The sequence below is a fragment of the Camelina sativa genome, chromosome 18, assembly GCF_030686135.1.
Source record: "Camelina sativa cultivar CO46 ecotype springtype chromosome 18, ASM3068613v1".
Lineage (NCBI taxonomy): Eukaryota > Viridiplantae > Streptophyta > Magnoliopsida > Brassicales > Brassicaceae > Camelina > Camelina sativa.
The window spans coordinates 3,971,437-3,983,415 of record NC_141897.1 but is presented as its reverse complement, the minus strand read 5'-3'; the positions used below and the strand labels follow the sequence as shown (position 1 = coordinate 3,983,415).

Here is an 11,979-nt window from a genome sequence, read left to right as displayed (position 1 = left end):
TTGAGTATATCTAAGTTCCGTTGTATTCTGTTTTTTTTTCACTAAGTATTACTAAAAATATTGTTAAGGTCATAGAAATATTGTCGATCAGTCATAACTTTCAGTTTCAATTCTTATCGTCTTAAGATTTTAATATTGTTAACGTCATAGAAATACATACATTGTTTATCTACTTTAAAAAATGATTCTCCTTGTGGAGGCTTCTTCTTTTATGAATTATGTCCCCAGATTGTATATTCTATTATGCCAGATTGGGTAAAAAACAAAAAAAAATGTGGAACTTGACGTGTAATCGTTTATGGGTGAATGAAAAGTAGTTGAGCCAAAAAAAACCCAAAAAATGATTCTCCTTGTTTTATAGGATAAAGTTGGTGTGGGATGTGGATAACACTTATCATGTTTAGAAAATGGAACACCTCTTTTTTTTCGTCAATATGATTTTATTGATAACAAGGTGAGATTACAAGGTCAGATACAAGAGCTGGCAAGGATCTTAATCCTTCCAGAGGCTTAAGCGGGTGAGTACAAAACACTCCTGGAGACTAAGGGGAAAAGATCCAAACAACTTAAAACATAACATCCCTTCAATTACAACCCGGATCAGAAAATAGAGACCCAAAAATAGACAATTAAAACTTAAATCTTTGAAAATTAAAACTTAAAACAGATTTGAGACAAGAAAAACCACACAAACGGATGCTAATACAAAAATCTCCTAACCGCAATACTTGACCCGGAATAAAGTGTCGTGCGACCTCTTTTTGTTGCTCCGACATGGAACTACGTAGGTGGTGAGACAGCTTCAAACGACTCTTCAGGAGGAAAGGAAGGAGATCTAGATCTACGGTGGTGAGATTTCTTCATCTGAGGCAGTGAAGAAACCAGTTGAAGACTGCCTCTCCCATGGAGGACGGCCAGATCTGAAGATGCGCCTATAACACAAGAACCAAGCCATTAACCTAAAGATGGGAAGATTTAAGCTTTAAAATTCTAGATCTGGAAAACTAGATCTGATGTCGTTGGAAGAAAAAAGAGAGGGATGTACCGATAAAAGGAGAAACAAAGCTAAAAAAGGAGAAAAAACCCGACTCCGGTGCTGAGAGAGCTACCGGAGCCGGTTAACCTAGACTGGCGGCGAGTTTTTGTTTAGTGAGAAGGGAAAGCGTTTCGAGGGTTTTTAGGGAGAGAGAGGAAAAAAAAGCTTCAAAACGAAATGGAACACCTCATAACCGTTAATAATTGTGTAGTTATTAGTAGAATTTAATATACCGTGAAACAATATTTTTATATCTTTATAATTAAATTAACTAAATTCAACATGTGTAATATTTTCATATATATAGGTGTTAACAAAATAATAAATGATAATTTATTTTTTTTTTTTGTTAAAGATAAATGATAATTTATCATATTGTAGAACTGGGTTAATAATATTTTAAGTTTATTTGAATGTCAATATAACCCGTCCCATGATATTTAATAAGTTTATTGTTTCATTTGTATGTAAACATCATTTTTTTTTGGTCATCTAAAATTTTATTATAACTTGTTTTGGAACCAAAAATGGATTACAAACATCTAAAAGAGGGACACTTAAGCCGGCGGAAAACTAAATTTTCCTACAGTCAACTGTCGAAGGAAAAAGAAATTCCTCAGAAAATAAACTAAGCTCTATCGAAAGGAGACAATAAACTGAACTAGAAATATAATAACTGAAAGTTTGAAGCATATGAAGATGTATTGGATGGCTGAAGTAGTGTCTGTGTGATTCAAGACGTGATACAAGATTGTTGTTGTTTTATGTGCGTGAGAAGTTTCTAGAAGGTTTGAGAAGGCAATATTGAAGGAAGATTTGATGATGAATTGAAGAGGAAAACTACTATTTATTGGGTTGATTAAATTGGAGGTTTACAAGGAAAAGGAAAATAGCAAAAAGGAAAAAGTCCTTTTCTTATGGAATTTGGAAATCTTCTCCTATGGTGATTAGGAAGTCTTGATGGGTATATAAGGAGGTGTTACGCACATCCTAGAGAAGCAAGAGAGCTGAGGCATAAAGATAAATCCTAGGGAGCTTTCTGTGTTTGTGTGCGACTTAGTTTCGCGGTTTAGTGCTTGGGTTGTTCAAGCTTCTTTGTTCGTCGGTGTGACGTATGTGTGAAGGTTTCTCAAGAGAGTTGAAGATCTAAAGTCTAGGCTCAGGAGGAGTTTAGCCCAAGGTTAGGTTATCTTGGTTTGAATCTAGGCTCAATGTGAGTTTAGTTAAGCGTAGAGATTTATCCTTAAGATTTCATGTTATAGAACGGAACAGTGAATTAAGAGGGTTGTGCTTGATTTACGCGTTTACGAATAGGTTGTATTTGCTTTCTTGTTCTAGTGGAATCGAAATCTGGACGTGGTCTCTGGGAGTAGGAAAAACCGAACCTCGTTAACAAAGTTCTTGTGTTTTTTACTTTCTGCACTTTATTATTGCCTCATCCGCATTTACAAGTGGTATCAGAGATTAAGTCTAGTTTCGGGTAAATCAAGTGTGAGGGTAGTTCAGGAAGTAAGACAAAGCTTTGAATCAGTTGTGATGACTTCATACAGAGAAGGCACGTCTATGTCAAGACCACCGTTGCTTGATTCAACGAATTACGGGTATTGGAAGGTTCATATGCAAGCGTTTATTAGTAACCTTGATGAAGATTGCTGGAATTCGATTAAGCTTGGTTGGGAGCCTCCTAAAGTTGTGGATGAGAAAGGGGTTGAGAGTTTTAAGCCCAGGGATAAGTGGACTACTGCAGAGAAAAAGCTATCAAGCTGTAATTCGACAGCCAAGACAACGATTTACAATGCTATTGATTCAAGCCACTTCGAGTTAATTTCTCAATGTGTATCAGCTCAGAAAGCATGGAAGTCATTGGAGAATATGTTTGAGGGTACTTCAAGTGTTAAGAGAAAAAAGCTGGATATGTTGGCATCACAATTTGAGAATCTAAGGATGGAAGAAAAAGAAACTGTGGCTGAGTTCAGTGGTAATTTATGTGATATATCTAATGAGGTTTTTGCTCTTGGAAAGCAGTACAAAGACAAAAAGCTTGTGAAGAAACTGAAGTGATCTGTTCCTGCAAAATTTGAGTCAAAAATTTCTGCAGTTGAAGAAGCTCATAATTTAGATGAGATGGCTTTTGATGAGTTTGTTGGGATTCTAAAGGCTTTTGAATTAAGCAAAGCATATGAAGCTGAAGGAGTAAAGAAGAAAGATGATGAAGTTAATGAAGCAATAAAGAAAGAAGTTGACATTGAAGTAGCTCTTAAGGTATCATCTTGTGAAGATTCAATGGCTATGTTATCAAGACAATTTGCTAAAATTTTGAAGCGTAAGGGCGAAGAGAAGAAAAGCAGAATGGGTGAAGAGAAGAAAAGCAGAATGGGTGAAGAGATGAAGACTTCATCAAAGAATGTTCAATGTTTTGAATGCAAAGGATACAGTCATGTACTATCTGATTGTGCCAATCTACAAAAAGCATAAGAAGAAGGCTATGAATGTTGTTACTAGTGATTCTGAAACTGATTCAGATAAAGAAGAAGAACTGTAGAATTTTGTGGCATTTACAACTTTTGAAGATAGTTCAGAATCAGTGTCTGTATCAGCGTCTGCATTAGTGTCTGCAACTGCTTCTGAATCTGCAACAAAACCTGCAACTGCATATGAACATGAATCTGATAGTGATAGTGATGGAGAGGATATGAGTTATGAAGAGCTTGGTAAGAGTTATGAGAAGTTGTATGCACATTGGCTTAAGGTAGTTGATGATAATTCAGTTTTGATTAAGGAGAAGCTTGAATTAGAGGCTAAAGTCGTTGAAGCAGAGAAATATGCAACATAGAAGGGAGAAAAAGCATTACAAGCTAAAGTGCAGCTTGTAATGGTACAGAGAAGTTGGATCACATTCTGAGTATTGGCAAGACAGATAAGTGTGGCCTTGGATATGAAGGAAAAGTTTCAAAATCGGATCCAGTGTTTGTTTCAAGTGGAAAAATCAAGTCTGCATCATGAATTGTGTCAGAGACTGCTTCAAAGACTGCATCAAAGACTGCTTCAGAGACTGGTTTTGTGAAAGAGCAGAATGCACCTAGAAACAATTTTCGACCTGTTTGTCATCATTGTGGTGTTGTTGGGCATATTAGGCCAAGATATTTCAGATTGTTGAGAGAGAAGAGCCAAATGGAGAATGCTTATGATGTAAGGTTTCATGGTCCTACATGTTATCATTGTGGAGTTCAAGGACATATCCAGAGGAATTGTTTCAGATTCATTCAAGGAGTCAATCATGGAGGTCTAAGGCGCAATAAGATATGGGTTAGAAAAGATAATTTCATTGGAGGTGGTGTACTAGGATATCAACCGCGTATTGCAAAGCGGGGAGAATTTTCCAGTTAGTTTTGACCATGTTGTGACTCATTCAGGGGGAGAATGAAGATGTGTTTGGTGATGTGTTTAGGTGTTTGAACTGATGAGTTCACAAGCATAGTCAAAAAGGGGGAGAATGAATATGTATTGGATGGCTGAAGTAGTGTCTGTGTGATTCAAGACGTGATACAAGATTGTTGTTTTTTTATGTGCGTGGGAAGTTTCTAAAAGGTTTGAGAAGACAATATTGAAGGAAGATTTGAGGATGAATTGAAGAGGAAAACTACTATTTATTGGATTGATTAAATTGGAGTTTTACAAGGAAAAGGAAAATAGCAAAAAGGAAAAAATCCTTTTCTTATGGAATTTGGAAATCTTCTCCTACGGTGATTAGGAAGTCTTGATGGGTATATAAGGAGGTGTTAGGCACATCCTAGAGAAGCAAGAGAGCTGAGGCATAAAGATAAATCCTAGGGAGCTTTCTGTGTTTGTGTGCGGCTTAGTTTCGCGATTTAATGCTTGGGTTGTTCGTCGGTGTGACGTGTGTGTGAAGGTTGCTCAAGATAGTTGAAGATCTGAAGTCTAGGCTCAGGGGGAGTTTAGCCCAAGGTTAGGTTATCTTGGTTTGAATCTAGGCTCGGTGTGAGTTTAGTTAAGGGTAAAGATTTATCTTTAAGATTTCATGTTATAGAACAGAGCGGTGAATTAAGAGGAGTGTGCTTGATTTACGCGTTTGCGAATAGGTTGTATTTGCTTTCTTGTTCTAGTGGAATCGAAATCTGGACGTGGTCCCAGGGATTAGGAAAAACCAAACCTCGCTAACAAAGTTTTTGTATTTTTTACTTTTTGCGCTTTATTATTGTCTCATCCACATTTACACAATATAATTAAAAAAAAACTAACAAATATAAACTAGTTAGCAATTTGAATTTGCTGCAAATGGATCTCACCAAGATAATAGAGTAATATTGACTATAAGAAAATGAGTAGTGAGATCCATTTGCAGCGAGGGAGATACACAATTACATAATTAAGCACTTGCATGTTTTTGTGTGTGGAAACAAAATATTGCAAGGCATTTTTAGTTTTTGTGTGCTGATATTTTTATTTCTAATCATAAAAATCAACCAAATTACATAGGATACATGATGCGATGAGTCTTCTACGCGTAGACTTATTTTTTGCGTACCTTGGTACTCGGCTTTTGATTCTTAGAACATTTACAGTGGTAGTTTTTAACGAGATTTTACCCATAAAAAGATATAAAATATTAAAAAAGAAAAAAAAAACTATGAGTTTTCCAAATGAAAAATTTTGAAAATTTTATGAGAATCTCATTTAATAAATAGCTGAATATAATTGGTTCTAAATTTTGTTTAATAATATAATGCATGCATGCTCCCTCTGTTCAATAATATAAGATGTTTAAAAATATTTTCTTTTTCATTTTATAACATGTTTTTCAAATTTTAATGTTATTTAATTTGATATTTTTGTTTTAAAAAAAAACAATTCAAACATGGTTTGCTGCACGATTCTATTAAATTTAGCATTCATATTTTCGAAACAGATTTGTAAACAAACGACCATGCACCTGCATTGTAAAAACGTTTATTTTTCTTGAATTTAATTTAACATTATATTCAAAAAAAAACAATTCGACAGTCATTTTCACAGTTAATTGCATTGTATTTCATCTATATATTTGATATTTTTAACTAAACATTTGATATTTTTGAATGAATAGAGTAATATTATATCTAAAGTGATCGTAAATGTTTTTCCTTCTTCCACAAAACATAAATTTGAATATTTTTTAGGTTATTTCAGAAAATCTTAGTTTAAAATATACTACTTCTTCAGTTTTATTTAATTTTTATATTACTAAAAATCACTATTTATATTTTCTCATAAGGATATATTGACCAGTTAATAATCTTGGATCTGGAAGAAACTTTTACCAAATTTTATCCTTTTAAGATTTCAATATTCTTACGTCATAGATTTTGTTTTATGTACTTAAAAACTGATTCTCCATCTTTTATTGAATAGAGTAGGTATGGATTGCACTGAATGTTTATAAAATGGAACACCACATTCCCTTTAATAATATATATATATATATATATATATATATATATATATTTTCGTGATAAGAACATGTAGATACCAAAACACGTGATGCAAGATATTTACTTTTGATATATATATATATATATTTGTTTTGAGGAGTATAATATTTTTTTTATAAAGTTACTACAATTTGTATCTGCGCACGTGCGGAATTTGATTTAAAATATTTTTTATCAATAGAAATTGTTGAGCTCAGATATAATCATTCCAACTTTTGAGTATAAATCTATATAAATACTAAACTTATTTTACTCAGTGATATACAACATATATATTTATGAAGATAATATTTATTTGTTATATCTATTTACGATTTTACGTGGGATTTTGGTTAAATTTTTTATCAATAAGAATTATTGAATATAAATATAATTTGAAGATTAAAAGATAAATCTATATAAATGTCGTATTTATTTTACTCATATATATATAACATATATTTCTAGTGTCGCAATAAGTTTGTCGACAATCTTTAAAAGAGTTCATTCCATATTCATATCGCATAAAAACATAATTTTAAAAGTTCTAACGTCAATGTCGATCGTTGACCTAATTATAGAGATAATTTAAATATATCGATATTCTACATTAAATGCGAATGTACAAATTTTATGAACAGTTTTAGTGCTATATCGCTACAATGAGGTTGTCCAAATGCATCATCTGCCATAATAGAATTTCTGACTAAGTCAAGAATGCTTAAATGATGAAACATTTAAACCCCACAATGAATATCTATTCACTAATCCAAGTTAAATATTTTTCTAAAATCTCATATATTATTTGCAGATGTTAATTTTGTGATGTAACCCCAGCTTCATCTTCTAAAAAAAGAAACATAGTATACTTTAAATATGTTGTTTTTACCAATATTTTGGGTTAAAACTTAAAAGCATTTGATAATATATATATATATATATGTTATATTTGTTATAAATGTTTTATATCATGTTATAAAATTGTAGCTCCAGTTGATAATATACCTTATGAGATATGCTATATAAATCACATGCCACTTTTTGTAGCGGCTTAAATATCATTTTTTTCTATATTTCGTGACCATTGATTTTGTTTTTTAGATAGATTGTTTTTCAAAATTGTTTTTTTATAGTTTTCCCAAAAAAAAAGTGTGCCCCTTACAATGTCTTTGTTTTAGATCAAAACTTTTAAGTTAAGTAATTAATTTTTTCTTTCTTATAAGTAAAATTTAATAATAAATCTTTATGGTATATGTTTCTTAGAAACTAATGTTTCACTTCAATTTTATTTTCATGTTTAGATTTTTATAAATACAATTACATAACTTGTTTTTTTACTCCACCATGCTTTAAAATCTTACTTACATTCTAAACTCATTAACCCATTCTAAATTTTGGAATGTAATTTTAATAATAAAATTAATACAAAAAAAAATTTATAGTATTATTTTTACTATTTTAAAATTTTCATTTATTTTACTTAATTCTTTTTTAGATAGTTATTATTTTTATTATTTACTAAAAAATATATTATTTTAAAATTTAATTAGTTTTAGTGAATTCGTTTTTTATTTAGTTTTTACTATTATTAATTATAAGTAATAAATATACAATGAATGAATATTAAAAATAGTATTTTTTATGCAAAAAAGGTGGATGCTGATGTGGAAGAAAGAGAAGTGAGCAAAGTTAACTTTATATATATAGATTCTATAAATTAAATATGAAAATTGCATCTTTCTTGACAGTGAGAGTTTACTCATTAGTTATACACTAATGAGTTATACACTAATGAGTGTCTTAAAATTAAAATTATATATATATATATATATATCTATTTTTTTCTCCAATTAATATATCTTATTATATAAACTTCGGTAAATAAAGTTAGTAACTCACCAGATCGTGACACATGTTAGATTTAACGATTATAGATCAAAGTTAGAAACTCACCAGATCGTGACACATGTCAATTTTAACGATTAAATATCAAAGTTAGTATCTCATCAAATCGTGATACGTGTCAATTTTAACAACCAAAAGTCACAGTTTTCAATATTGGTAAAACAAAACATAAGACAATTGTAATCTTATTATATTTTAAAAAACAACTAAGATAAATATACTATGTGCCATCCATATCAAAGTTTCATTATTACAAAGATTCTCAACCATTACATGGTAAAATAAATATACTATGTGTCATCCATATTTGGTCGTATAATTATACTATATAACCTAAAACATTAAATTTTATGTCTTTGTTTACACAAAAAATAAATGAATAAATTTTATGTCTCTATGGTTAGCCAATTTCGGACACTGAGTACTGCAACAAGATTTGTGAAGGCGCGAAGAAAACGAAGATCATGAAGAACCGATTGGTAGTCGTAGGAAAAAAAAACTTGAATTGAAGTCTGAACTAATATTTTTATTATATTAAAAATTTTATTATATAAATTTGAGTTTTCAAATTAACCATTAACATGATCATGATACGTGTGAAGTACACTGATGAGATGTTGACACATGTAAAAAAATATTATTTTTCAAAACAGCTAATTAAGAAAAGAACATTAAATCTAAATAAAATTTACATGTTTATATCTAAAAAACAAATTCTAAATCAAAAAGGAAAATTAAGAAAACTAATCTATTTTCCATTGTACATTACTTATATTATACGTGTTTTCTCAATAAGATTTTGACATGTATAAACAAATAAGTAATTCACTAAGCATGTAGATTATTATTAATAAATAAATAGTGAATAACAAATTTAAAAAGAATAACGTAAGTTATGTCAAAAGAATTACTTTTTTTGAAACATAATAGGACAACTAATTAAGAAAATAACATTATATCTACATAACATTACATGTTTCTATCGAAAGCTTTGATCTTATGATTTTTTTTTCTTATATAATTTTGTCGATCTATTGCGTGGGTCTTTGATTCGTGCGGGTTTTTCAATGGAAACTATCAGATGAAATGAAATGAAATCGAAGTATATAATGCCCGCTAATTTAATCTAGGATGGAGACAGTGATGGAGGTTCCAAAAGTGATTTTACAGTAAGTAGGATTATAAGTTTGGAAGATAAGTCGGTGGTTGATGTTTCTGGTCAAAATTTAAAGTTGTCTTTTCTGAATAATGTTGATGATTCCGGTACTGAAACAAGAGCTGCTTGATTGAGTAATTGAGAAGCGGTTTCAAATTTGGAAAGTTGGAACGATATACCATTTTAAAATTGGTTTCAAACCGGATTTATATGGTTTTTATCGGATTAGGTTCGTAAACCGTTTAAACATGGTATATGGAGAAATATATGAGAAATTTTTATTCGAGTAAAAATAAGTTGAGAATTTATGATTCGAGAATATTGAGACGAGGTCATAATTTTAAGTTGTTTTGGTACAATTGGATACTTCTAAAGAGAAAATAGGTCGTTGATCCAATGATCCTTAACGTGATTATGGCATACGTCATGTTTTGGATTGTTTATAAAGTTTCTATTTTGTATATCTAAATTATCATAGACTTATATATACCATCTTGATAAAAAATCTCAAATTTTTGTTTTTTTTATTATATTATATTAAGTTTCTTTCAATTTCTCAACTTATATTGGGTTAGTCATAAAATCATTGTAATCGAGTAGATAATTTTCAGCAGTTGTTCATCCAAAATATCTTTGGAGTTAAAAAAACTTCATGGTTAAAGAAATTATGTCACAAAACAGTTTTAGTAACTATAAGAACATAAAATTTGTTTAATTATGCCAAAATGAAAGTAAAGCAACATAAAATTTGTTTTGAAGACATTTTATAGGTGGTGATAAAGAACATACTTTAACAATAAAATAATTTTAGGTGTAAGAACATATTTTTAATGGTAAAACATAGAGTAAAATTATATGTGGTTACTTACTAGATGTTGCTTTGATAAATTTGTTGCATGTAAAATATTTTGTGAATAAGTTGTGAAACTTTTCTGAAATTTGACAATAATAATATTTGTAATGATGAGTATTTGGTAAAAAATTTAGTGGGATATAATTTAGCTTTAGATTATTGTAATAATTGTTATAATATATTAAAAATATAAATATATAAATAAATGTATGAAGGTAAATACAAATATTATCTAACTTAAATTGTTCATATATTTACATTAGGAAATAAAATTTCGTTATATATTTTCAAGAAATTGTTTAAGGTTTAAGATTTATTTTTTTCAACAATTTTTTAAACCCGCACAACGTACGGGCCCTTATCTAGTATCTATATTGTAACATCCGCGAACCGAAATCCTGGTTTGGGATGTGCATCGGTCGATGCTGGTGGTGCATCGGTCGATGCAAGGCTGGTAAGTGCGGACGAGTTTAAATTAAACGCTGTGTTTTGGGTTAGGGAAAAACCCTTAAGTAGTGTTTTTGTCTCATTAGGCGAGTTTTGCCGTTTTGGTGAGAATAGAGAAGAGAGAAAAGGTTCTTGAGTGTTCTTGAGGATTTTGGGAGATTTGAGGCTGTTCGTGTAGAGATCTGTAGCGGGGATCGTTGTAGGAGCTTACTGGGAGTGTTGTTTTGATTGTTTGTGGTTCAGAATCTTATGTGGCAAAGGTAAGTGCATGACGATGGCCTATCTAAGCTGGAGATTCTCTGATCTGTTTGTTTGTGTGTTGTTTGGCTTGTTAGAACGTTGTTTAGGTTCGTGTGAGGCTTTCTTGTGGCTTGGGATCGAGTCTTGTGGTTGCAGGAAGGCGAGGAGCTTCGAGGAAAACGATGCTCGGCATCTGCATCGGTCGATGCACTTGTGCGTGGATGCAAGTGCGAGGATGGCGCGGATTGACCTAAGAGCATCGGTCGATGCCATGTGGAGGCGTCGGTCGATGCAATTAGGGTTTTCGCGTGATGTCGAGCATGCGTCGGTCGATGCAAGTGAACCTTGCATCGGTCGATGCATATCATGCGTCGGTCGATACAGTCCCCAGTTGGTGTCGGTCAATGCAAGCTTTGTGTCGGTCGATGCAGAGCCTGGTTTGTCTGTTGATTGTTGTATGTTGGTTAGAGTATCTCTATAGCTTGTGTGTATAACCCAGTAGATGGGAGGATTGTCTTACTGAGTGTTTATAAAATACTTATGCATTAAATAGTAGTTTTCCTCTTCAATTCATCCTCAAATCGTCCTTCAATATTGTCTTCTCGACCCTTCTAGAAACTTCTCACGCACAAAAAACAACAATAATCTTGTATCACGTCTTGAATCACACAAACACTACTTCAGCCATCCAATACATCTTCATTCTCCCCCTTTTTGACTATGCTTGTGAACTTATCAGTTCAAACACTTAAACACATCACCAAACACATCTTCATTCTCCCCCTGAATGAGTCACAACATGGTCAAAACTAACTGGAAAATTCTCCCCGCCTTGCAATACGCGGTTGATAGCCTAGTACACCACCTCCATTGA

The 11,979-nt window shown here is 31.6% G+C and overlaps 1 protein-coding gene, 1 long non-coding RNA gene and 1 pseudogene across 2 annotated transcripts; 2 read left to right on the top strand and 1 right to left on the bottom strand.

Moving 5' to 3' along the window:
* Nucleotides 1-419: 419 nt before the first annotated feature.
* Nucleotides 420-1,231, bottom strand: LOC147921487 (uncharacterized). The gene is made up of 2 exons (XR_015589382.1): nt 1,046-1,231; nt 420-932 (listed from the first exon to the last, which is right to left on the bottom strand). It is a non-coding gene; the product is annotated as an uncharacterized LOC147921487 (long non-coding RNA).
* Nucleotides 1,232-2,572: 1,341 nt separating this feature from the next.
* LOC147921486 (uncharacterized) lies at nt 2,573-3,097 on the top strand. The gene has a single exon (XM_087497703.1). The coding sequence runs from the start codon at nt 2,573-2,575 to the stop codon at nt 3,095-3,097; it is 525 nt and encodes a 174-aa protein (XP_087353829.1).
* A 63-nt stretch (nt 3,098-3,160) lies between these two features.
* LOC147921485 (uncharacterized) lies at nt 3,161-5,195 on the top strand (annotated as a pseudogene).
* Nucleotides 5,196-11,979: the final 6,784 nt, after the last annotated feature.